This window comes from Capra hircus, chromosome 14 (assembly GCF_001704415.2).
Source record: "Capra hircus breed San Clemente chromosome 14, ASM170441v1, whole genome shotgun sequence".
In the NCBI taxonomy this organism is placed as follows: Eukaryota; Metazoa; Chordata; class Mammalia; order Artiodactyla; family Bovidae; genus Capra; species Capra hircus.
This window is the reverse complement of record NC_030821.1, coordinates 80,141,329-80,166,959: the sequence shown is the minus strand read 5'-3', so window position 1 is coordinate 80,166,959 and position 25,631 is coordinate 80,141,329. Positions and strand designations below refer to the sequence as shown.

General features: G+C 60.8%; 1 protein-coding gene across 1 annotated transcript in view; it reads left to right on the top strand.

Moving 5' to 3' along the window:
- The window catches only part of ADGRB1 (adhesion G protein-coupled receptor B1), a 76,839-nt gene extending 68,143 nt beyond the window's left edge, over window positions 1-8,696 (top strand). The window contains 7 exon segments of the mRNA XM_018058646.1: window positions 1,819-1,914; window positions 3,416-3,455; window positions 5,336-5,878; window positions 5,881-6,038; window positions 7,000-7,035; window positions 7,216-7,320; window positions 7,901-8,696. Coding sequence (XP_017914135.1) covers window positions 1,819-1,914; window positions 3,416-3,455; window positions 5,336-5,878; window positions 5,881-6,038; window positions 7,000-7,035; window positions 7,216-7,320; window positions 7,901-8,098 — 1,176 coding nt within the window. The 3' untranslated portion in view covers window positions 8,099-8,696.

Here is a 25,631-nt window from a genome sequence, read left to right as displayed (position 1 = left end):
TGCACATGCGCGTTAAGGAGCCTCGGGATGGCCCCCAGAGTAGCTCGTGCCCACTCACCTTGGACGGACTGAAGCTGCAGTGGCCCGGGCTCGTGGCCCTCAGCTGCCTCGCTGTCTACAAAACAAGATGGGCAGCAACGACAGAGTGGCGTCCTAAGTCAGGAAGAGAGCCTGTGGGTGGCAGAGATGTTGAGTAGAGATGGGAGCGCTCGGAAGATGGAGGAGCCGAGGCTGTGTCCCGAGGGGTGGGGGCGGAAGTCAGAGGTGGATTCAGGTGACGGGCGTCTTGTGGAGGGCAGGCTGCGCCGAGGGCGGGCTCATGGGGGCTGGCATGGACTCGGCTGTCTGGAGCTCTGGGCCGCCCCTAGGGACATTAGACCGTGGGCTCGGAAACCCCTACGTGCGCCTGCAGGGCTGGGCCGGAGGACCCGTGGGCCGGCCTCCCCCGCCCTCAGTGAGCTCCAGGGACCCATGGGAGGGGCCCGGCCACCTGAGCCTGCTCAGCTGTGCTGGGGAGGACGGGCAAGGAGGGGCACTCAGACGCCGGCCCCGTGGGCACAGGATGTCCTGACGGGCACAAGCAGGGTCCCTGCCAGCGCCCGTGGAGTCGGTCGCGGCGCGAGGACACGAGACATGGGGAGCCCCCGGCCGTCCGTGCCAGGGGACAGCGTGTCCTTCGCACCCTCGAGTCCGCCGCCTCCGGGGCCAGGCCTGCCCTGCTGGGCATGCAGCAGGGCCGAGCGGGTGTTTGTTGGCCGGTCAGCGAGCGTGAGAATGGGAGTGTGCTCCGAGTGTCTACGGCCCTGGGGCCAGCAAGCCCCTGACCGGCCAGGTGGCCACGTGCATTGGGTTCTCCCAGTCCTCACAGCAGCACAGGCTTGGTGGCCGGGGTCACTGGGCACAGGTTCTTGGGTGTGTGCTGGGTCGGTGTCTGGAAGTCCTCCTCCCAGCTCTCCCCACCATAACTTAGGACACCTCCTCCAGGCAGCCTTCCGTCCGTAGCCCACCCCACTCTCCGTGCTTTAGCTTTCTGCACCTTCATTTATTCCCTGTGCTCCCCCCCTTGTGGCCTCTGAAGTGTCAGCGCCCTGAGGACGGGCGCTCTGCTCACTGCTGTCCCCGCGCCTGGTGCTGTCTGCAGCGGGCGGAGGTGGCAGCCGTGGCTCCCACTCGCACAGACCAGCAGCGTCCATGGCTAACTGGGTCTCCTCCTCCTCTGGCTGCTTCCTGCTCCCCAGCTCCCTGCCACCTGCTCCCCGGCCCCTCGCTCGTAGCCACCCTGTCTCTCCTCTTTGAAGAGCCCGAGGCCGTAATGGCTCACCCATTCCACGGAGCGCTCTGTTCTTGGTGATGAGGGAACGAGGGCCTGACCCCAGCTAGCCCCAGACATTCAGTGATGTGCTGGCCACAGTGACTCAGGACACATCTGGACACCAGCCGACTCAGGCCGGCGGTGGTGGGCTCTTACCCACAGATTCCAGCCAGGAGAGCTTGCGGCATGTTCTCAGGGGCCCAGAGCGCCGTGTTTTTTGAGTTTTCACCCCAAGACGGGCATAGAGGAGATCTCAGAGGTCAGAGCAGAGGCCAGGCCCTGGCCGGCTGCTGTTGAAGCTGCTCCGCACTCCGTGCCCCACTCTGGCACACAGATAAGCGGGTGCCCGTGTGAGCGCCCCCCACCAACTCCCGCTGTGGCATGTGGGTCCATGTGGCCCGCGGTAGGCCCACCCCTCACCAAGATCCTGCCTGCTGGACTCGAACCCGCCTTCCCGGCGCTGGGGGCGTAGCTGGCCGTTGACTGCCTCTGCTCTCCATCCGCAGGTCCAGGACGCTGTGAAGTGCCGCGTGGTGGACCGCCAGGAGGAGGGCAACGGGGACTCGGGGGGCTCCTTCCAGAACGGCCACGCCCAGCTCATGGTAGGGTTCGGGGCGGGAACACAGACAGCCCCTGCTCGGCCCCAGCAGCCCGATAGGAGGACCTCCGAGCCCAGTTTGAGGCTGGGGTCTCGCCGAGGTGAAACCCGCAGTCCAGGGGCATGGCCAGGGTCAAGGGATGAGGGAGCTGGGCGGGGCTGGTGTCTGCCCCGGGCTCATCCTCTGGCGCCAGCCACGCCCTCTGTCCGCACGCCTTCCGCGCCCCTGCCGCCTGCCCCGCCGTGAGCTTGTGCTCACACGTCCCCTGAGGGCCTGACTCCTTGCTCTCTCGTGTCACACGCACCGTGCGGTCTCGGGCACCGCACACCCCTGCCTACCCCTGCTGCCCACTTTGCAGCCGTCACCTCTTCCAGGGAGCCTTCCCTGAGCCCCACCAAGCCGCCTGTTCAGACCCTGGTAACGTCCTGGGTGGATTCTCCACGTTGTCATTTGGTGCCTGCTGCCCGCTGGGTGCCCCCAGCAGGTGGGAAGTGCTCGTTCAGTCTTCGGGGTGCCGGCCACCTCACAGGCAGGGCCTTGGCAGAAGCTAGCGGCCGGGCTCAGGGAGGCGTTTTCAAGGGTGAGGCAGGAGCCCAAGGTGGGCTGAAGCCAGGTCCCGGATCCCCTGACACTTCTCCTGGCCTCTGACCTCTGGGCAAAGACCCTGTGATCTTTCTGACAGCTTGGCCTCCGCATTTGCCAGGAAGGAGCTTCCAGTCTTAACTAAGGGCCCTGCTATCCCCCGGGGCCCCAAGGCCTGGGAGAATGCCACTGCCCTGCCTGGGTGGCCCGAGCCGGGTTCCCCAAGTGGGGAGCTCCCTGGAGGCGGGGCGGGGACCACCCACCTCTGCCTCTCCCACCTCCTAGCCTGGGGTGGGGGGGTGCGGCGTGCGGGGCAAGTGCTGCTGCAGGAGCAGCAAGTCCCACCCTGGCGTGAACGCCTGTGCCCTGACCCCACCGTGCCTGTTCCGGGCCGGCTGGCCTCCACTTCCTCATCCTGACGGCTGTGGTGGAGGCCATAGGGGTGATGGGGGTAGGCCCCTTCCTGACACACGAGTGGGTGGGCAGCAGGGGTTCTGCTGTGGGACCCTCCGTGTGTCCCATCCCTCTGGACAGACCGGAGGCCCAGGGCGTGATCGAGCTGTTCCTAATCACAGATGCCCACAAAGGGAGAGTGATCATATGTGCGGGGGGTTCGCACACAGGCGCGCGGGCACACAGCTGCACACACGTGGGCCCGCAGGGGCACACAGGCTCGCTCTGTGTCAGCGCGTCAGCCACGGGCACCCTGGAGCCTGTGGACACCCTTGGCCCTCTGGAGCTTGCACACACGTGCACACGCACAGCATCACACACGCCACTCTGAGGTGTGGCTGCAGCTCCGGGGCGGCCCTCCTTCCCGGCCTGCGGGCAGCGTGGTACCGGGGCAGCAGCCCAGCCCAGCCCTGCCCTGCCCTGCCGTGCCCACCCTCAGGCCCTCACTCTGCCCATCTCTGTCTTGTAGACCGACTTTGAGAAGGACGTGGATCTGGCCTGTAGATCAGGTGAGCGCCTGACAGGTGAGAGCGACAGGTGGGCCTGGCCTGGGCCCACTGTTTCTTCTTTTCTCCGTGCGTGTGTCTGCTGTCTGTCCTCATCTCACAACCACCAACCATCTCCAGGCCCCCATCCCCTGGCCACTCCCCCGAGGCTGCCCGCAGGGTCCCGGGGTCAGAAGCGGCAGGCTCAGAGAGCCGTCCTGAGGCTCAGGCCCGGCAGGGGAGGGGCATCCGCGCTCAGGGAGCCCTCAGCACTGGAGAGCACCTTCTGGGGCTCCCCCGACCCCAGCCTGGCCCGCTCCTCGCCCTCAGCGTGCCCCCATCCTCAGCCCTCTGTCCCTCCTGTGGGGCAATGTGGCCGACCAGCTCTGTGAGGCCCAGAGTGGCGCACCCTCCTGCCCCCTCGCAGGCCTCCCTTCTGTGTTGCTTTCATTCCTTCACTGTTAGCCTATCCACAGAGGCGAGGCTGGCTGAGCTTCCAGGTTAGTGGGACGTCACTGGGAGCAGTGAGCCTTAGGCAGGTGATGAGCTTCCAGGAAGCAAGCGCAAAAACAGAATCGTTTGCCCAGTGAAAGGAAGCTGTCCAGGTGTTGTGGTATTGTGAGCCAGGTGTCAGGGCCTCACAGGACCAGCTGGTTCTGTCCTCTCTGACCCATCAGACGTCTGGGAGCATCTTTTCTAGAAATGGCCTTGGGGAGGGGCGGGGCCAGGCCTGGGTGGGCGGGGCCAGGTGCTGCCAGAAGGACACCAGGACGGCTTCCTGGAGGAGGTGACCTCTGGCTTGGTTCCTGCTCCATTTTCGTCTCATGTGCCAACCTCCCTGAAAGGTGACCCCAAGAGTTGAGAGCATTTGGGGTCTTGGGTCTGTGAGCGTCCAGTTTGTTTGTCATTGGTAATCTGGCCCAGCCTGGCCTGTTTCCTCGAGAAGAGCCAGTGGCCAGGGGACAGGGGCCCGCCCAGGCCGGCACAGGGCAGATGGGGGCCCCAGCGAGTGCCCAGGAGGCCTGCAGGGAATCTGCGCGGGGGAGGCCCACGGGGCTAGACCCAGGCTCCAGGGGGACAGTCAGAGGGTAGGGACACGCACGGGAGAAGCAGGGGGCCTTTCCCGACCATGAACCTGAGACAAGTGGCAGGGAGCAGGTTTGGCAGGGAAGTTGGTAGGTTGGTTGGGCCGCGAGGACCAGGGGCAGAGCAGAACTGCAGACTGGGTGTTGGTGTTGGCGCTTAGGGGGTGGAGAACAGAAGGGGCCTGGGACCCTGGCTGCTGGGGAGGACAAAGAGGAGGACCAAGGTGGGCCAGTGCCCACTGGTCTGGGCGGCTTAGAGGAGGAGGAAGCAGGAAGCAGCTAACAAGCCAGGGTGTGACATAGGCGTCTGTCCACCACCAGTGCCGGTGTCGGGGGGGCAGGGGGTGGGGCGCTACCTCCAGAGCAGGTTTCCCTAGGACTGGGCCTCAGTGGGCTGTGGGCAGCGCTGCCGTCGCTTTGCATTTTCCGTGGGCTGGTGGAGGCCGAGCTGACCGGCAGGGACGAGGCAGGCGGTGGGGACGCTGCGGCCCAGATCGGGTGGAGGTCAAGGCAGCCTGGTCCTGCAGCTGCACAGCAGAGAGGCCGGTGTGCGGTCCCACCCGCAGGGGGGCTGTGTGCCACACCGCCAGGCAGCACAGGCTGCCCCCACGCGCCCGCCAGCTGCTGTGGGTGGTGGTCTTCTGTGCTCTGCGGGGAGGTGTCCCTGCGTCCCAGCCTCCACCGAAGGCACACGGGCGCGCGAGCTGCTGCAGCGCCAAACACAAGGCCGGCAAGTGCCCAGATCAGTCAGCAGCTGAGACCCGGGGGGCCTGGTGCCACGCTCCTCGGCCACCCTGACCCCCTTGTCTGTCCCCACAGTGCTAAACAAGGACATCGCAGCTTGCCGCACGGCCACCATCACGGGCACGCTCAAACGGCCGTCGCTGCCAGAGGAGGAGAAGCTGAAGCTGGCCCACGCCAAGGCGCCCTCCAACTTCAACAGCCTGCCGGCCAATGTGTCCAAGCTGCACCTGCACGGCTCGCCCCGCTGCCCCGGCGGGCCCCTGCCCGACTTCCCCAACCACTCACTGACCCTCAAGAAGGACAGGGTGCCCAAGTCGTCATTCGTCGGCGACGGGGACATCTTCAAGAAGCTGGACTCGGAGCTGAGCCGGGCCCAAGAGAAAGCCCTGGACACAAGCTACGTGATCCTGCCCACGGCCACGGCCACGCTGCGGCCCAAGCCCCCGGAGGAGCCCAAGTACAGCATCCACATTGACCAGATGCCCCAGACCCGCCTCATCCACCTCAGCATGGCGCCTGACGCGGGGCTTCCGGCCCGCAGCCCGCCCTCCCGCCAGCCCCCCAGCAGTGGGCCCCCAGATCCACCCCCAACCCAGCCCCCACCACCCCCGCCCCCGCCGCCCCACCGCCCCAGCAGCCCCTGCCCCCGCCGCCCCCCCTGGAGCCGGCACCCCCCAGCGTGGGGGAGCCCGGGGAGCCCGCTGCCCACCAGGGGCCCAGCACGGGGCCCGGGACGAAGACGGAGAATGTCTCCACGCTGTCCGTGAGCTCCCTGGAGGTAAGGGGGTCCTGGGATCTGCTCCCAGGACAAGGGGATCGTAGCGGGAAAGGCACAGGTGTGTCGGCCCTGTGGGTTTAGGCGACGGCTCAGCTGGGGATGTGGGGCGTCCAGGTGGGGTGGCAGCCAGCCTCAGGGAGCCCAGGCCTGGAAAGCCAGGAGGCCAGCGTCTCCTCTGTTGGGAATGGGCCCCATTGGCAGGATGGGAACCTGAGGCCTGGGCTGGGGCAAGCTTGCCTCCCCCTGGCCCGCCTGGCGTGTGTCAGGGCCCTGCCTGGGGAGGGCAGCATCTGCCTCCCTCCAGCCCTGCTCCAGGGACCTGCCGGGCCCACATGGTCCTGTCTGTGCCAAAGACACAACTAGTCAGGTGGTTGCCCTCGATGGTGGTCTTGCTGATTGCATAGGGCTCAGGAGCCCTCACCCTGGACACAGTCCAGCCCCTTCGTGGTTGAGCAGCACGCCCTCCCTTAGGCCAGCCTGAGACCTGGAGGTGACCCCCAAGCCCTGCTCAGCCTGTAGGACAAAGGCTCAGGGTTGCGGGGGAGCCAGCCAGGCCCAGCACCCTCGGGGAGCCCCGCCCTCTGCAGTCCGGGCTCCCACCTCCTGGTGCGTGCCTTGGATGATTCAGCCCCCGGGGTTCCAGTTGTGTGGCCGGCCAGAAGTGCTACGACCCTGTGTCGCAGTCTCCTTGTCCCTGGGAGCGTGTCCTGGGCTGCCTGAACTGGACATCCTTGCCCAGCCCTGGTTGCCAGGTGTCTCCAGGCAGAGTAGCCTCTAAGGGCCCGGGATACTGAGAGCCATAGCTTCAGTGCAGTCGGAGGTGTGTCCGCCGGGGCTCGGCTGGGAACAAGGGTGGGCCGGGGCAGGGTGTCCCTGGCCTCCCTCACCCTCTGGCAGGAACTCGTGTTTAGGGGATCTGAGGGTATGCTCGCCAGTGTACACCAACCCCTTCTCCCCACAGCGGCGGAAATCACGGTATGCGGAACTGGACTTTGAGGTGGGTCCTGGTGTACGCTGTCCCACTCACCCGGCCCAGGCCTTACAGCAGGTGGGGAGGGGCTGGGGAGAAGGACTCCCCTCCCCCACATCGGGCGCCCAGTCCCCAGGAGCCTGCTCAGGCGGGGCCAGGGCAGCCCCTTTCCTGGCTCAGGGCTCGCTGCCTCCCCGCCCCCTGCAGAAAATCATGCACACACGGAAGCGGCACCAGGACATGTTCCAGGACCTGAACCGGAAGTTACAGCACGCAGAGAAGGACAAGGATGTGCTGGGCCCAGACAGCAAGGTCTGGAGGACGGGGGCTGGGGGGGGCTTTGGGGGACGGAGCCGAGAGTGGGGCAGGGGCGTGGGCCGGGCGTGGATGGGGCTATGAGCCCTTAGGTAAGCGCTTATCTCCTTCGTCTGGTCCTACTTCATTCATTCATTCATTCAGCCTTTCCCCAGGATTGGCATGGCCCAGCTCTTGCTAGACCCTGGAGGGAGAGGGCGGGTGGATGGGTCTTTTCGGGGGCCGGCTGGAAGGGTAGACAGCATGCCGGGCTGACCCTATCCTGGGCGAGCCTGAACAAGGCTGCCCCCCAGTGCCAGGCAGCAGCCAAGGGAGGGGTCGTGAGTGGGCAGGGGCCTCCGACTGTCCTTCCTGGCAAGCCACTCCCACACCCTTTACTCAGTGGTGGGGGTTGCCGCCCTTGTGTGGTTGGGAAAGGCTCTGCTCCGGGGCTCCCCGCTCCGTGCTTGGGTCTCCCTGCCTCCCGCACTCTCCTGCCTGGCCCCTTCCTCATGGCTTGCCTCCTCTTCTCCACTCCCTGTCTGCTCTGCGTCCCTCCGACTGGGCCCCCACCCGTCCACTGCCCACCGGCCAGCAGCCAGAAAAGCAGCAGACGCCCAACAAGCGGCCCTGGGAGAGCCTCCGGAAAGCGCACGGGCCGCCCGCCTGGGTGAAGAAGGAGCTGGAGCCGCTCCCGCCGTCCCCGCTGGAGCTGCGGAGCGTGGAGTGGGAGAAGTCGGGCGCCACCATCCCGCTGGTGGGCCAGGACATCATCGACCTCCAGACCGAGGTCTGAGCGGGCGGGCGGCGGCCACGCACCGGGCCACGGACGAGGGACGCTGCTCTGCCCGCTCCTGCCGCAGGACGGGCACAGACACGCTCGTGGGCAGCGGGCGAGGCCCGCGCCCCGGCCTCAGGGCGCTCGGACGGCGGCCAGGCAGAGGCCCGCAGTGCTGGGACCAGAGCCAGACGGGACAGGAGACAGCGGCCCCCGTGGGCACAGGGCTCCAGAGGCCGAAGGTGCCTCAGACTCTGCCCTCCTCGGGCCCAGCCCTGGTGGGCGGGCAGACAGCCGCGGACAACGGCCAGGCCGGGCGTGGCCAGCGTCCCCAGGGATGCCCGCCTGAGCTGCTGCAGCAGAGGACCAGCCTGCTTGGCCCGGCCGGCCTGGCACCGTTTTTTAGACACCCCCACCCCTCGGAAGCAGCCAGCCCCCCTCCCACAACCCCTTCCAGGGCCTGGGTGCCCCTCCCCAGGCCCAGGCGGAGAGCACAGCCCTCTCCCCTACGCCACCCAGGGCCAGGAGCAGAAGCCCACTCCGGGAAGAAACAGGGGTGGGGAATCTATTTTTTCTCTCCTTTTCTTTTCTTCAATAAAAAGAATTAAAAACCCAAGTTCTCTCTGCGTGTCTCTCCTCTGTGCAGCACACACACCGGGACCCTGGTGGGCTGGCAGTGGTCTTCGCCGACCTCGGTGGCCCTCCACCTGGGCGGGGAAGGCTGGGGAGTCCTGGGGGCTCGCACCCACCTGCTTCTCAGCCTGAGCTCTGAAAGGCTGGCTGAGCGAGTGGACACTGCGGGTCCTACCTTTCTCCTGTGCTTCCAGCAGGGGGCAGCCTGAGCCTCCACAGGGAGCTGGCAGGACACATGAGGGGCTGCGGTTGTGGAGTGGCCGATCTACTCACCCTGGGCTGTGCACCCCACCCCAGCGAGCCTCAGGGCCTCTACCAGCCAGGCGGACCCCCTGGGCCCTGAGAGGCAGCAGGCAGAGGCCTGCCCACAGAGGAGACGTGTATTTGGGGCCCCCAGCACCCTGAGATTATGGGCCACTAACGATGTCATCCAACAGGAAAGCGATGTCAGAACCAGTTAAAAAGCATGGGTGCTGCCTGGCGCAAGGTTCCTGTAGCAGCCTTGCCTGTCTTCTCCCCAGCTTGTAGGCATCTCATGGGTCACCTGTGACCCTGCCCCCTCACCCATAGTCTTCACCAGCAGAGGGATGGGGAGGAGCTTGGTGAGGGCTGCCCACTGTGAGTGACTGCAGTGACCAAGGATGGAGAGAGACTAGGGACCTTGCCTGGCTGGGAGAGACTGAGTGACCACTGTGACCCTGTGTGAGTGGACAACAGGGAGGGAGGGGGGGAGGCGTGCGGCAGCCCAGAAGTGCCAAGCCCTCCAGCCTCACACAGCAGGCACTTGGGAACCACTGCTTCCCCAGGGCACACAGCCCAAGTCCAATTATGAACACTCCAGAAAGCCAAAATGTGGGGTGAGATTGGCCAGCAAGATGTGACCCAAAATGAAGCTCATTACAGCTCATTTGAACCTCTAAATGCACGCTTGGACATGTTAGCATGTTCCCCCTGGGGTGTTGGGTGGAACCTCACCCATGCACTGTACTGGCTCTGAATCCAGAGTCCTGAATTCTAAGCCCATCTGGCCAGGAGGATTCAGATGAGGACCATGGCCTGTGCTCCCTCCCTCATCTTCAGCTGTTATGGAAGGAAGCCGGACACCCAAGGACACCCTAGGAGCAGGGTGTCCAGGTGGAGGAAGTGGGCCCCAGCAACACCCCCGGGGAAGGAGGCGCAGAGCATGGGGCCAGGGTGTGCAAGTCGGGTTCTGCAGAGGGCTCACCAACATCACCGTGGAGTGACCAGCACAAGTTTCGGCCAGTTCCCTGATCTTCCCTGCCCTGTTTGTGCCCAGAACCATACGCAAAGGGAAAACTGAGGGAAAAGCACTAAAGACAGAATGGAACCCACGCCACCCACTCCATGCACACAGAAGGAGAGACTCAGATGCCGTGAGCCACTGGTGTCAGGGCTTGGAGCGCGACCAGGGTCAAGATTCAGTGTGAGGTCAGGCTCAGGGCTCAGCGTATGAGCAAGGTCAGGGCTCAGCGTGTAATGAAAGTCAGTGTTAGCATATGACCAGGGCCAGGGCTCAAAGCAACCAGAATCTGGATCAACCTGTGACCAGACTCCCCCAGTTTCCCCTCAATCCTCGCCCCTCTTTGTAAGAAGGCCATGTCTTCCAAGAGAGGCCACACATTATCCTGCCTGGGCCCCATGCTCACAGCTCTTCCGTGCTCTTGACAGCCTGGAATGGTGACCAGCACAGAAATTGCTCTCTGCTCCCTGGCTTTCACTGCAAGAAGCCCGCCAGGAAGGGTTCCACAAGACTCACCAAAACCCGAGGGCCCGGCCTGAGTCTGCCATCCATCACCTTGGGGTGAGCCCCGTGCTGGGCAGCATTTCAGGTCCAAGGGCATGAGGTGCTCAGAGCTGGGGCAGGGACCACTGCAGCCTTCAGCTTGCCCCTCTATTCCTCCAGCTGTTCGGAATGCTGAGCCCCTGATGGGAACTTCTGCACAAGAGGACGCCGAGACTCGGGAACTTCTGCACAAGAGGACGCCGAGACTCGGGGGAAAGAGATCTTGCCAGTCCCTCTGGGTGGTGAGTGTGAGGGTGCATCCAAGCCCCACTCTCCGGGCTCTAATTCCCGAATACTTGCCCTTACAGGTGGGTTACCCATGGGCAGCCATGTAACCTGTCACTCGTGAAGCCAAGAACATCAGCTCTGCTGCCCTTCGCCTGCCTTAAGCAGCACCACCGTGCCCAAGGGAGAGGGGTGGGGCCGGGCACGGTGGTGGTTACTACAATGGGCGGGAACGTGTGCAGCCCAGGGTGGTGGTGACAGTTTCGTGGATGGAGCTGGAGATGGAGGTAGTGACGGTGGTGGTGGGGTCAGAGACGGAGGTAGTTATGGTGGTGGGGAAACTGATGGTGATGGTGGTGGAGTTGGAGATGGAGGTAGTGACAGTGATGGTGGAGTTAGAGATGGGGGTAGTGACAGTGCGGAGGATGCAGATGGTGATGGTGGTGAAGTTGGAGATGGAAATGGAGGTAGTGATGTTGATGGTGGAGTCGGAGATGGAGGTAGTGATGGTGATGATGGTGGACTTGGAGATGGAGGTACTGATGGTGGTGGGTATACTGATGGTGGTGATGGTGGATATGGAGGTAATGATGGTGGTGCAGATGCTGATGGTGATGGTGGTGGTGGTGGAGATGGAGGCAGTGATGGTGATGGTGGAGTTAAAAATGGCGATAGTGATGGTGATGTTGATGGTGGAGTTGGATGATGGAGTTGGAGATGGAGGTGGTGATGGAGATGGTGGGGGAGTTGGAGATGGAGGTAGTGATGGTGGGGAGGATGCAGATGGTGATGGTGGTGAAGTTGGAGATGGAAATGGAGGTAGTGATGTTGATGGTGGAGTTGGAGATGGAGGTAGTGAGAGATGGAGTTATTGATGGTGACGGTGGAGTTGGAGATGGAGGTAGTTATGGTGATGGTGGTGGAGTTGGAGATGGAGGTAGTGACAGTGATGATGGTGGAGCTGGAGATGGAGGTAGTTATGGTGGTGATGGTGGAGCTGGAGATGGAGGTAGTGACGGTGATGATGGTGGAGCTAGAGATGGAGGTAGTTATGGTGGTGATGGTGGAGCTGGAGATGGAGGTAGTGACGGTGATGATGGTGGAGTTGGAGATGGAGGTAGTGACGGTGATGGTGGTGGAGTTGGAGATGGAGGTAGTTATGGTGATGATGGTGGAGCTGGAGATGGAGGTAGTGACGGTGATGATGGTGGAGTTGGAGATGGAGGTAGTGATGGTGATGGTGGTGGAGTTGGAGATGGAGGTAGTTATGGTGATGATGGTGGAGTTGGAGATGGAGGTAGTGACGGTGATGATGGTGGAGCTGGAGATGGAGGTAGTGACGGTGATGATGGTGGAGCTGGAGATGGAGGTAGTTATGGTGATGGTGGTGGAGTTGGAGATGGAGGTAGTGACGGTGATGATGGTGGAGCTGGAGATGGAGGTAGTGACGGTGATGATGGTGGAGTTGGAGATGGAGGTAGTGACGGTGATGATGGTGGAGCTGGAGATGGAGGTAGTTATGGTGATGGTGGTGGAGCTGGAGATGGAGGTAGTGACGGTGATGATGGTGGAGCTGGAGATGGAGGTAGTGACGGTGATGATGGTGGAGCTGGAGATGGAGGTAGTTATGGTGATGGTGGTGGAGCTGGAGATGGAGGTAGTGACGGTGATGATGGTGGAGCTGGAGATGGAGGTAGTGACGGTGATGATGGTGGAGCTGGAGATGGAGGTAGTGACGGTGATGATGGTGGAGCTGGAGATGGAGGTAGTGACGGTGATGATGGTGGAGCTGGAGATGGAGGTAGTGACAGTGATGGTGTAGGTGGAGATGGAGCTAGTGATGGTGATGATGGTGGAGTTGGAGACGGAGGTAGTTATCGTGGTGGGGATACTGATGGTGATGGTGGTGGAGTTGGAGATGGAGGTAGTGATGGTGATGGCAGTGGAGCTTGATATGGAGGCCGTGACTGTGATGGTGGAGTATTGATGGAGGTAATCATGGTGATGGTGGTGGAGTTGGAGACGGAGGTAGTGATGGTGGGAGGATGCGAATGGTGATGGTGATAGTGGTGGAATTAGAGATGGAGGTAGTGAGAGATGGAGGTACTGATGGTGATGGTGGAGTTGGAGATGGAGGTAGTGACGGTGATGATGGTGGAGTTGGAGATGGAGGTAGTGACGGTGATGGTGGTGGAGCTGGAGATGGAGGTAGTGACGGTGATGGTGGAGTTAGAGATGGGGGTAGTGATGGTGGGGAGGATGCAGATGGTGATGGTGGTGAAGTTGGAGATGGAGATGGAGGTAGTGATGGTGATGGTGGTGGAGTTGGAAATGGAGGTAGTGATGGTGATGATGGTGGAGCTGGAGAGGGAGGTAGTGATGGTGATGGAGGAGTTATAGATGGTAGTGATGGTGGGGAGGATGCAGATGGTGATGGTGGTGGTGGTGGAGCTGGAGATGGAGGTAGTGACGGTGATGGAGGAGTTAGAGATGGGGGTAGTGATGGTGAGGAGGATGCAGATGGTGATGGTGGTGATGGTGGAGCTGGAGATGGAGGTAGTGACGGTGATGGAGGAGTTAGAGATGGGGGTAGTGATGGTGAGGAGGATGCAGATGGTGATGGTGGTGATGGTGGAGCTGGAGATGGAGGTAGTGATGGTGATGGAGGAGTTAGAGATGGGGGTAGTGATGGTGGGGAGGATGCAGATGGTGATGGTGGTGGTGGTGGAGCTGGAGATGGAGGTAGTGACGGTGATGGAGGAGTTAGAGATGGGGGTAGTGATGGTGGGGAGGATGCAGATGGTGATGGTGGTGAAGTTGGAGATGGAGATGGAGGTAGTGATGGTGGTGGTGGTGAGTTGGAGATGGAGGTAGTGATGGTGGTGGGAGTGATCTTGGTGCTGGTGATGCCTAAGATGGCCGTCACCATGATCTATGTTGCTGATGGTGGGGCTTCTGGGATTGAAAAGCAGAATCTCACCAGGTCACCTTGTCCCCCACGCCTACAGACTGGGAGCATCTGGAGGGCAAATGGGTTGACAGGTAGAAGGAGGGATGCATAAGGACAGTGACTAGAGCCTCTGAGTCACCTGGGGGTGGAGGCGTCAGGAGCCGACATTTCACCAGCACCCACACTCCTGAGCCGGGAGGCGGCTCCTCCTCACCTGGCTCCCGTCTGCTCACTCCCTTTCCGTCACCAGCACCAACAGTGTAGGCTCGGAGGGACATCCAACAAGGCCCCTTCCCTTCCCTGGGGTGGGCCCGCTTCCAGGCAGGTAGAGGCTTTTTCTGGCTAAGTCTCCCCACCTGCCTCTCCCCCTCCGCACTTCCTGGCCCCCGTCCAGCACAGACACACTTGCTGTCAGGAAGTCCTCCCTGCGGTCTAACCTCATGCTGCAGTGGGAACGCTTCCTGCCCCCAGCGGCTGACCCGCTTAGCTCTCGTCTCCCCCATCGCCGTCTGGGCTGCTCATGACCACCAGGGGGGCACCCCTAGCCTCCGCTGTCCCCTCTGTGTCTCATTCAAGAGGAATGATCGACCCCTCCACCCCGAGGCTTCCCACACAAATCCAGTGTGCTTCCTACTCCAGGGCTAGTTCCAGAACCTTCCACTGGCTTCCACTGTCCTTCCCAGTCCTGCTCCACCTGCTCATGGTGACCTCTTGAAACCAGGGCCTGTCTTGGGGAAGAGAGGGCCCGGAGAACCGCTGCCTCCCTGAACCTTCTCCACGTGGATCCCCGAGGTGACAGGGCAGCTGGAGTGCCACTTAAGAAGCCCAGAATGTGCCACCCACCCCTGCCTCAGCCATCCTGCCTCCCTGGGAGGTGACCAGGCCATCCACGCTTTCTGACAGAGGTAAAATCTGGGGGACCGGGCCTCCCGCTGAATTCCCCAGGCCCCAGCAGGTATCTTGACTGAAGGCCTTATTCTGAGAAAACCCCACCCCTAGGCCCTGCGGAGGGGACCACGGCTCTGCCTGGAGCCACCTCGAAACTCAGCGTACAGTGCTCTTGGGGTGTGGTACAAGGCCCCAGCCATGCTCCATGTCTGCCACCCGCTGCCTGTAGCCCGGGAGGGCTCGGAGCCCCTGGGATTCCACAATCCTGTCTCTGCAGCCCCCAGGGAGACAGTGGGCTGACTCTGGCCCCAGCAGGACCTCCTCTGGCATGTCCCCCCTCCTGCTACCCCCCTACCCACTGCAGCATCCATGCCCCTGCCCGGGTCTGCTCAGAGAGGCCTGCAGAGGGGCCCAAGGCAGTGAGACTCCCCCAGGCAGGGCGAGCCGATGGTGGCCCCTGCTCCTGGCCGTGGGTCTGCCAGAGCAGGCAGCCTCGACCTCGGGCAGGCCCCTCCCCGCTGGTCCTCGGTCTCCCCTGCGGCTCAGCCGAGACCCCCTTCCGGGGCCAGCGTTCTGCACTTCTCCAGGCCCAGGGAGCAGTGGGCTCCCCGGCTTATTTTCTCAGGCCCTAAAAATAGCCAGGCGAGGAGGGGCGCCTCTGAATAGCTCTGAGTGTGCCAGTCACGGCCCTACTTGGAGCGGAAGCGTCTCCAAATAAGGCCTTGGCAGAGGCGGAAGCAGCGCCCGCCGGCTCTGCTCACGTCATCGCCCAGCTGCGCCGCTCGCCAGCCTCGCCCCCAGGACTGCCAGCCCCAGGGCTGCCCCAGAGGGTGGTCGGGCCTGGGGCCGGGCGCAGGCCGGGGGCCTGGCAGTCCACTCAGGCTAGACGCCTGGAGCCTGCCAGGCTGGGCGCGGCTGCCTGGTGAAAGTGCTCTGGTCCCAGAGTTTGGAAATACGGAACCTGAGACTCCTCTGTCTGTAAACCCGGGCTCACGCGTGGGGAGTCAGCACAGTCCAGCCCAGGCCCCTCCCCAGGCCCGGGGGACGGGAGGGCAGGGCCTCTGCCTCCCCACGGCCCGCACCCCACGCCCAAGCCTGGCCTCCCAGCCAGCGGGCACCCTGACGGGATGGGGAGAGCCAGCGCCCGGGGAGGGGGTGGGGTGGGGTGGGGGATGGTAGTCGCCCCAGGAAGGCGGAGGAGGTGTTGCTGGGCTCAGATGGCTCCCTGGGAACACCATATGGACCCCACCCTGGAAGGGGAGTTGGGAAGAGGCAGAAGGCGGAGCCCCCTTGGGCTCCCTCCCCCTGTCACTCGGAGTTCCTTGGGGGGCAGATGGTAGGTGGAGGGGCCTGGAGGTCGGGGTGCCAGGACAGCTGCGCTGCCCATGGCCTCGGGGGCCTGTCCACTCACTAGCTCTCTGTGTCTGTGGCCCCGTGCCCTGCCTCGCTCCTATGTCCTTCCAGACCCCCTGAGATCCTTTCCAGGCTCAGAGGCCCCCAGCCCCTAGTGGGGAAGCGATTGACAGCCTCCACCCTGGTCCCCGCTAAAGGCCAGCCTCGGGCTGGAGGAGGGTGGGCAGTGGTGCAGGGCAGGGAAGGGGAGGGATGAGGCGGGGCTGGGTGCTGATTCTTAGGAGGAGAGGGTGGGACCCTGAGAGCCAGCGCAGGCAACCTGGGGAGGGGACAGGCTGAGCCTGCAGGTGGGCGGGGTGGGCAGCTGGGCACCCAGGTAGGCCTTCTGAACATAAGCTCAGAGGCTGCTGATGGGGTATCAGCCCTTGGGAGGAGAGAGAGGCTTTTCTAGCCCCAGTCTGGCTGGAGTTCCCCATCCTTGCCCCTCCCTGGTCCTGAGTGTCCCCAGAGTGATCAGGCTTTGGCCTGGGGGTCCGGTCCCCCTTAGAGCAGGCCTGCTCGCCCAACAGCTGGGGTAGTGACAGAACCTGGGGGAGCAGGCCCACCAGAGCACACAGGGAGGCTGCACAGGCCACCTCTACCTGCCTCTGGGTGCGCGCTGGGAAGAGGGACAGCACAGTGAGCCGAGTGGGCAGAACAGGCCGAGGCGGGGTCCAGGCTGCGGACTGGAAGCCCACGCCCAGGGCAGGGGCCGCTCCGGACAGTCGAGGCTGAGGCAGGCTCAGTCCAGGCAAATTGGCCCATCGACGCTGCCCCCGCCGTGCACCCCAGGCCTTCAGGGACTGTTGCGGTGGGTGCAGGGCTCCCGGAGAAGGTAGCCATCAGTGAGGACCTGAGCCTTCACAAGACTCCCTGTCAGGACAGAGGGCAGGCGGGACGGCAGGCATCCGGTGCTGTTACTCACATCCCCCTTTGCGGGAGAGGAGACTGGCCTGCAGGGAGGCTGGGCAGCTTGCCCGGAGTCGCAGGAACGAGTCAGTGGTGCCCCGAGCCTGGGTCTCAGCTGCAGCTGCCGTGCTCTCAGCACAGCACTGGCCCCGGGCACCAAGGCAGGTCCATCTCGCCTGGGCCCCGGCCTGGCCCTGACAGGGGTCTCAGGCAGGAGGGCAACCTCGCTTCTCCTCGCTCCTCCTCCAGCCGGGACCCACCCCCACCCTGACTCCCCCTCCACCTCCGTCTCCAGGAATCTGCCTCCCTGGCTCACGCGACTCTTCCCCGTCTCCCCTTAACTAGTCCTGCTCATCAGCATTTAATTATAGAACTAGTCAGGCTTTCTAGTTCTTCCTTAGTCACTTTTAGCACGCTATATATTTTTAGAAACCCACCTATTCCAACTACGTTTTCAAATGTATTAGAACTGAATTGCTCATCTTGTTCTCTCCTTTTCGGACTTCTGAAGAGTCTAGCTGGGTCCCCTTGGTAGTGCCCAGTTGTTTGAACTGTGCCTTCTCGCTTTTCTTTTGTTTTTCAGTTATAAAGAACAGACTCTGGGCTTTGTGTTTTAATCATATTTTTTGTAATTACCAACATCTTTGGACTTGTTTCCCCATCTTCTTTAGTATCCTATATTTGTCCTGTTTTCACTCTACTTAAAAAAAAAAAATACCCTCTTTCTTGATTTTTAGAGTGGTTACATTTAGCACATTTATTTTTAGTCCACTTTTATCTTTTATTGGTTGGTAAACTATACAGATTCTATTTCCTTTCAGCTTACCTTTCAGATGTTGAAATATAACCAGTTATTTGACTTAAGGACCAAAATTTATCAGTATATTAACCCCCCCTTTCATACAACACAAGGACCTTGGAACACTTACTTTCTTGGGGCTTACATGGTAATATTTTCTATTATTTTCATTCTGTATTTTTCTACTGCCTTTAATTAGATATTATTATCTTTTTGTGGCTTCCCTGATGGCCCAGCAGGTAAAGAATCCGCCTGCAAAGCAGGAGACACAGGAGATGTGGGTTTGATCCCTGGGTCGGGGAGATCCCCTGGAGAAGGAAATGGCAACCCGCTCCAGTATTCTTGCCTGGAAAGCCCCATGGACAGAGGAGCCTGGCGGGCTACAGTCCAAAGGGTCGCCAAGAGTCAGACACGACTAAGCATGCAGGCACGGAATTATCTTTTTAAAAACAGACAGCATTTGGTTATATTTACTTATGTGTATAACAGTCTCTTGGCTCACCACCTAACTGGATTCTGCACCAATTCCGACTCATGGGTGTGCACGGGGGGTTTCTCCCACACCACCAACAGGCCATGCTCTACGCATCAGCTGGCTGTCCTCCAGTTCAGCTCAGCTCTGACCCTCTCTCTGCGGCAGCATCATGTGCCACAGGTTAAGACCTCAGGCCCACATGGCTACTCCCTCCACACACACTTCAGACGCCAGCCTCAAGTCCAGGTAGTCACCTGTGCCTCTGAGCAACAGCTGCAATCCAGGGCTCCCAGGCCCCCGCCTGGGTTTGGTGGGTATGCCCGAGCTGCTCACAGAACTCAGAGCTCCATTTTACTGGCTGCATCACTGGTTAAGGTAACAGGACAAGGCTCGGGAATAGCCCGATGGAGAATGCACAGGGAAAGCATGGGGAAAGGGCTGGAGCTTCCGCCCTCTCTCTTCTCCATCATCACGTGTTCACCAGCGTGGACGTTCTCCGAATCCCTGCCTTTGGGCTTGTATGGAGGCTCCATCACAGAGACAGGATTGATCAAAGCCCTGGCCTCTGGCCATAGATGCCAACTCCAGCCCTCTCCCCTCCCCAGAGCTGGGGGTAGGTTCACAGTTCCCCCTGGTCCCAAGGTCGACTCTCCTGGCAGCCAGCCCTCTCCTCTGGTGGGTCCAGAAACCACCTCTTTGACATGCAGAAAGACTCTTTCAACCTCATCACTTATGACCTTGCAAGGGTTCGGGGCACTCTGTGCCAAAAGAGAGAAGAAGACCAAGTGTGTGTTTCTTATTATAAATCACCCTATCGCACCAGGGTATTTTAGGTTCCATTCCTTCCTCCTGGAGTATGTTTTCCTAAGCCCCTCAATCTGTTGATGGTAAACTCTTCTTTCCACAGAGGATTAAGGTCTGGCACGTTATCACCACTGCCCACGCAAGTCCCACTCTGGCTTATTAACGTGTTTATTTATTCTTCTTTACCCCCATAATCCTCCCACCAACCCATAAGCAGCTACTCTAGTTTAGTTAATGTGCCTTTTTTGTTTGTAAGTGCTCTTAGGGAGAAAAAAAAAAAGTGTTTTCTATAAGCTTTTTGTTCTGAAATAAGCTTACAGAAGAGTTGCCGAGATAGTATAGAGGTTCCTTATACCCTTTGCAAGCTTCCTGTAATGTGAACATCTTCTATAACCACGGTAATAAAAGGGTACATATTTTAAATTTATTTAAATTATATTGCTATATATCTCAATTTTGTTTTCCACTTTTTTCCACTAAGCATTTTTTTTCTCAAAGATCCATCTGGGTTGCTATGTGTGCATCTGATCTGCTATTTCTCTTTTTTTTTTTTCTTGACTTGGTTTCTTTTAATAAAAAATGCTGCTGAATGTGTATCACAGATTATATGAAGCTATACATAACAACACTCTCTGTGCGTAAAAACTGTGATGTGCGTTCTTGAGTTTTATATTTTTATTTAACTTTATTGAGATACAATGTATATATAATAAGCATCACCCATTTTAAGCATTTGATGAGTTTCAACAACATACGACTCTCACAGCCAAGTAAGACTGGGGTGAGGTCTGGACTGAGACCCTCACAACCGTCACACAAGAGGGACACAGAAGTGTTGATTTTCTCATTGCTGAGTTTCAGCTCCCCGTATGTTTTAGACATCCTTTATCAGATATGCGTTTTGCCAGTATTTTCTTCCAGTCTCTGACTGGTCTCTTCAATCTTTCAACAGTATCTTTTACAGAGCAGGATTTTTTAATAAAAAAAAATTTTTTCTTAATTAAATTTTTAAATTAAAAAAATTGAGCATCATTTTTTCCCTCCATGGATTCTACTTTTGTGTTCTATCTAAAAACTCACTGTCACATCCAAGGGAGATGGATGTGGCCCGTGTGCCCACGTCTCAAATGTCCCACCATCACAAGCACTGCTCTGCACTTTTGGACTTGGACAAGGATCGCTTTGTTTTGCAAATGCGGGAGTGGAATTGCTGGGTTATCAGATATGTGTATTCTAGTCGTCCAAGAGTCAGACTGCTCTCCACTTGTTGACACCAGTGCTTTTGAGAGGCAGCCATACATTAAGAAGTACAGTTATTGTAACTTACCCAAGATCCAGTTGTATTTTGGCGGGAGGTATCTTCAGAGCATCTAGTCTGCATACCATGGAGACTAGACTCTCTCCCTTTATCTTCTGTCCCATCTGCCGCCCCTAAAGTGACCTTGGGAAGACCTGCATCCTTCTGCCTTCCTTACCCCCAACCTTGGGAGCACTCCACACTGCCCACCCTCTTCTTTCAGAAGACACGCTCTGCCCTTGGCTCCTGTGGCTCCACACCACCTCCCCCCAGCTGCTGATGCTCAGGGTCTTCGCTGGGCTCAGCCAGAGGCCGCTGGCAGGAGGGAAGACTTCGAAGGGGAAGGGGTAAAGTCTGGGCTGGGAAGGATGGCCACCCTGGACAGGGCTGGGCAGGGCCCCTAGACTCTGCAGAGGCAGGGGAAAGACCTCGGCCAAAAGGCGGTGGAAGGTGGGGACCATATTGCCGAGGGTCCCGGGGCCACACTTCAGAATTAAAACAGGATCCTGAGGGCAGGATGGGCAGGGGTGGGATGCTCATTTAGCAGGAGGTCAGCACAGGAAGGCGGGGAGCTCAGGGCCTGGACCAGAGTGAGGCACGTGGAAGATTCTAGCAGTTGGGAGGAAGCATCGTGGGATCTGAAAAGGCCGGGGAAGGGTGAGGGAGGGGGTGCCAAGGTGACCCCTGAGGCTCCAGGCCCAGTGCCCTCGGGGGAGTGCCCGGCTCACGCAGCCAAAGGAGACGCCCAGCCAAGATGCTGAGGACCCTGTGTTGCCGGCCCTTTGGGTCCAGGGCCAGTCAGCATTTGGGTCTGGAGGGGAGGCTGCCGGGCCCTGGCTGAGGAGGGGGCATCAGGAGCACTCAGGGTAGGAAGACCCCAGGGAGGCCAGAAGAAACTCCTCATATTTAATACAGAACCAAAAAACACAACACAACGAAACCAACTGCAAACAATGGCAGCCCCAGATTGACTCAGAAGATCATCACATACTGGGACAGTTCAGTGACGTCTTCGGAGAAGTGCTTGTAGAATTTACGGCTCACGGAGTCAGGGTCCTGCTTGAGCATCTCGAAGTCTGCAGCAGAGACCCAAGGGTCCTCCAGCCGCGGCGCAGCAGGCCGTGGTGCGGAGGGCAGGTGCAGAGGGCAGGTGCAGAGGGAGGGGACAGGACCTGCCCTGGGAATCCGGTCTTTGAAGACACTGCCCTTCCGGGGACTCCATCACAGTGGTATGAGGGGTCACAGCCAGTCCCCAGGGCCCACATGGGGTGTGGGGAGGGGTAGGTCATGGCCTGTCCTGGAATCAGTTCTCAAGGGGAAGATGACAGCCCACCCTGGGGAGGGGCTGAGGCTGTTCCAGCATCAGGGGAGTTCCCATGCGGCTCAGGGTGGCCCCGCGCTTACACTTCTTGAGGGTCTTCACGTCGCCCTTCTTCAGGTAGAAGCAGAGATCCGTGAAGTAGTCCTGCAGGATTCCCCCTGCAAGGGGGAGGGGGAGGGCCGCTGAGGGGGGCAGGCAAGGACAAGAGGCAGGTGCCTGGCTGGCAGACTGAGTGGACCCCAGGGCCCAGGAGTGTGGCTTCACGTGGATCAGGCAATGGCCACACCTACCGATAAACTTCATGGCCGTGAGCTTCAGGCACCTGTTGGGGCTGTCCAGGTACACCAGCGCCTGCATCAGAAACTGGTGGTAGCTGCTGAAGTTGCTCTCTACCTGGGGTGGTGAGGAAGGAGACGGGTGGGCAATGGGCGGTGGCCCTCGCGCTCCCTGGCCCTGCCTTCCAAGCCTGGAAGGGGGAGGGCCGTGACACCGGGCTGGCTCCAGGGCTGGTCCAGGGCAGGGAATCTGGACCCCTGGCAGGGCTGCAGCTCTGCCGGACTGCCCTTCTCACGCACATCTCCGGTGGGACCTTGCCTCCCGGTCGCCCCCGCCTCATGCGGTCCAGATGTCTCCCAGGAAGTGGCCTCTGCCCCTCCTGGGAGCACTCTGGGCCATCAGAGTCCACAGGGTGCGGGCGGCCTGCGGGTCTCCTCTGTTCAGAGGTGTATGTGTGGCGATCCGGTGTCCTGCTGTTCCTCTGGGCCGGGGAGCAGGGTCCTGTCTGTGCCGGGAGCCTGCAACTGCCACGGCCGGGGCAGGGATCACGTCAGGCCCGGAATACAGAGCTGTGGAGCTGCGGCATCTCTTGCTCTCCCCAGCCAGTCCACGTCCATCTCCACACACATCTCTGCGCGGGGTGGGGGTCTGGTCCACTGCCAGTGCTGGGACCTACAGGGCCTGCCCGACGTGCACACTGGGACGTCAGGGGCCGCCATGTCCCCCGGGGCCCCTCCACAGTGGTGTGGGGCTGCTGCCGGCAGGGCCCCCTCGTCCAGACCCATGGTAGGGGTGCGGTTTCCTGTGTGGCCCACCCTGGAGGCCCTGAGTGCCACGGCAGAGAGGCAACAACGTCCTCCCAGAGGCTGAAGTCTCCAACCCAACACAGAGCCGGCATTTAATAAACACCCATAGGACCAAGGCGGGGGCACTTGAAGGAGAGCTGGCTGCCCCGCCCACTCTGGGAACCCCTCAGGGGACCTTGTCTGCACCCAGCCCGTCTCCACCTCCCTTACCTCCTTGACCCTGCCCCGGGGCGGGGCCAGCATCTCACCATGTAGATAAAGATGTCGTTCTCAGCGCCTGGGCCATGACCCCAGGCCAACTTGCTGAAGAGCTCCTTCCGGAACTCCCACTTCAGCAGGATGGCGCAGCGCAGGAAGGTTAACTTTGTCTTCTGTGGGTGCCCAGAGACAGGTCATCACCCCTGCATTGCACCCTCCCTGGCCCAGCAAGCACCCCCTCCCAGCTGTACCTCAGGGGAGCTGCACCGTGGCAGGAAGTGGGGCCCCCACGGCAGTCTTCACTCCCCGAGACCGCGGGTGTCCTGTTGTCATTCACAGGAGGGTTCCAGTGGTGCCTTGGCCACCCAGGCCTCCTTCCCAACCCTGAGTGCATCTCCCAGTTCAGGGGCTAGGCACCCAGGGAAAGAGTGTTGGCCTTTTGCTCACCCGCCCCCACCAGCCATGGACCCTGGTCTCACGACTCCTTTAGAGAGTCCCTGTGTCCCCGTGATGGGCAGAATTGTGTCACCAAGATCCATGTGTTGCAGTTCTAAACCCCAGAGCTTTAGGGTATGAATGTATTTGGAGAAAAGGTCCTTAGGGAGGTGACTGACGGAAGGTGAGGTCTGAGAGCCGCCTTGATCCAGTATGACTGGTGTCCTGATAAGGAGGGGCGATCAGGACACAGGCACCAAGGAGGGACCACCGCATGAGGCCACAGGGAGAGGACGGCCATCCACATACCATGGAGAGCGGCGTAAGGGCTGGCCCTTCCAGGCTCTGGATCTCAGTGACAACGCCAGTGGCGGCTTACAACCTCAACCCAAGCTGATGAAGACAGGCACGCCAGACCACTCACCGTGACCACCTCAGGGCAGGAGTCGGCCAGGTGGAAGAGCAGGGGCACCAGGGCCTGGAAGGCATGGCTCTTGAGCGCCTGCCGGAACTTCTTGCCACCACTGTAGATGACATCTCCATATAGCAAGATGGCTCCGCCACGCACACCCTCCTGCTCCTGCCAGAGACGGGCAGGTCTTCCCCTCAGCCAGGCAATCTGCTGGCGCCTGAGGCCCCACTGCAGCCCCAGCCCCACCAGGCCACTCGCCCTGCCTGCTGCCACCCACCTCTCACCTTCCGTTCCAGCCCAGCGACGGCAGTGGCAGGTGGGTGCCATCACGCTCGCTCTCTTCAGCACAGGGCGAGCCGAACCCCTCCCTCCACCCCCCTGGCCCTGCTGCCCAGGCTGCCCCGGCGTGGGTCACAAGGGCTGGCTGCCTGCTCCTGCCGCCCCCTCCCACAGCGGCCACCTTCTGCTGGGTTGGCCTCTTACCCCGGTGTTTCTCCTGTGCTATTTCTCTGGAGGCCTCAGGCTGCCAGCAACCACACCTCCAACTCCCAGGGAGACTAGGACGAGGGTTAGAGCACAGACCCCAGAGCTGGCTCTGTCACCCGCTAGCTCTGTGACCCTGAGCACGGCTTCTTCAGTGCATGACTCAGTTTCCCCTTTTATGGCAAGGGGCTGACAATAGCACCTTTGTCCTTGGGCCACACTGAGTGCTGAACCTCACTATCCTACTCTGCCCCCCAGTTCCTCCAGCTTCATCAGACCTCCGTGGGACAGCAGCCCCAGAGGTCTCCTAGACACAGCGTGAACGGTGGCACAGTCTGCCTACCCCCACCCCTCCACAGTCCCCAAGGACTGTGCCCGCAATCCCTGAGGTCCTTCTGGTGGCCCAGCGGCCCTGCCTCAGTTCAAGCCTCACCACTCTTAAGCTTCTCATTTATTCAGAACCCCTGAAATCATTTACCCTGCCCCCACTCATTCTCTACCTGTGAACCTAGGCGGGCCCTGCCCTCTGCTCCCACCCCACCACCACTTCTGGGTGAGGAATGCAGATGACTATCTCTGAGGCAGCTTCAAGTCCTCACAGAACCGTCCTTCCCTGGGCCAGGTTCCCGCTGGGCTCCACCTGTGGACGTTATCCACGACGCCAAGAGCAGCAGCTTCGGCTGCTCTGATTGGAGGGGGTTAACCTCTCTGGCTGCTCTGATTGGCAGGAGTTTACCGCCCTGGCTGCTCTGATTGGCAGGGGTTGGGTGGGTGAGGGTGTGTGGCGGCTCTGGCTTGGCAGGAGTTAACCGCCCCGGCTTCTCTGATTGGAGGGTGTTCGCTGCTCTGGCTGCTCTGATTGGCAGGGGTGGGGGTGGGCGTGGGGTGTGGTGGCTCTGGCAGTTCTGATTGGCAGGCTTGGGCACTGGGTTCCTCACGGCTTCAAATAGCGGCAGCAGGTGCTGAGCCATCTTGACGCTGACAGCGCCAATGCCCTGGGCGCCCAGCTGGTGCAGGACGTCACCCAGGATCTCCATCAGGCCCAGCAGGTCCTGGGGCTGGGGTTTCAGGAAGCTGTCCAGCAGCCCGGTCAGCTGGTTCCGGAGCAGGACCACCTGCCAGGAGACGGGGCCGCCCGCTGGCCCACTCAGTGGCCTCCGCGGTGCCCTTACCCACCTCTCCACCAGCGCCATACACCCAGGCCGAGTCCGCGGCTGAGGCCGCCTCTCCTCCGCACTCCTGGACCCCCTTCGCGCCCAGTGGAGACCCGGCCCCGGCCCCCAACCGGGGTCTTGGAGGAGGACGTGTGCCCGGAGGCCCACAAGGCAGGAGGGGGAAGGGCGTCCCCATAGAGGCAAGTGTGAGCTCTCGGTGTCTGGGTGGAGTATGGACGGACGACCTGGCAGGGACGGACGCCTCTGGTTAGGGATGTCTACCTGGAAAG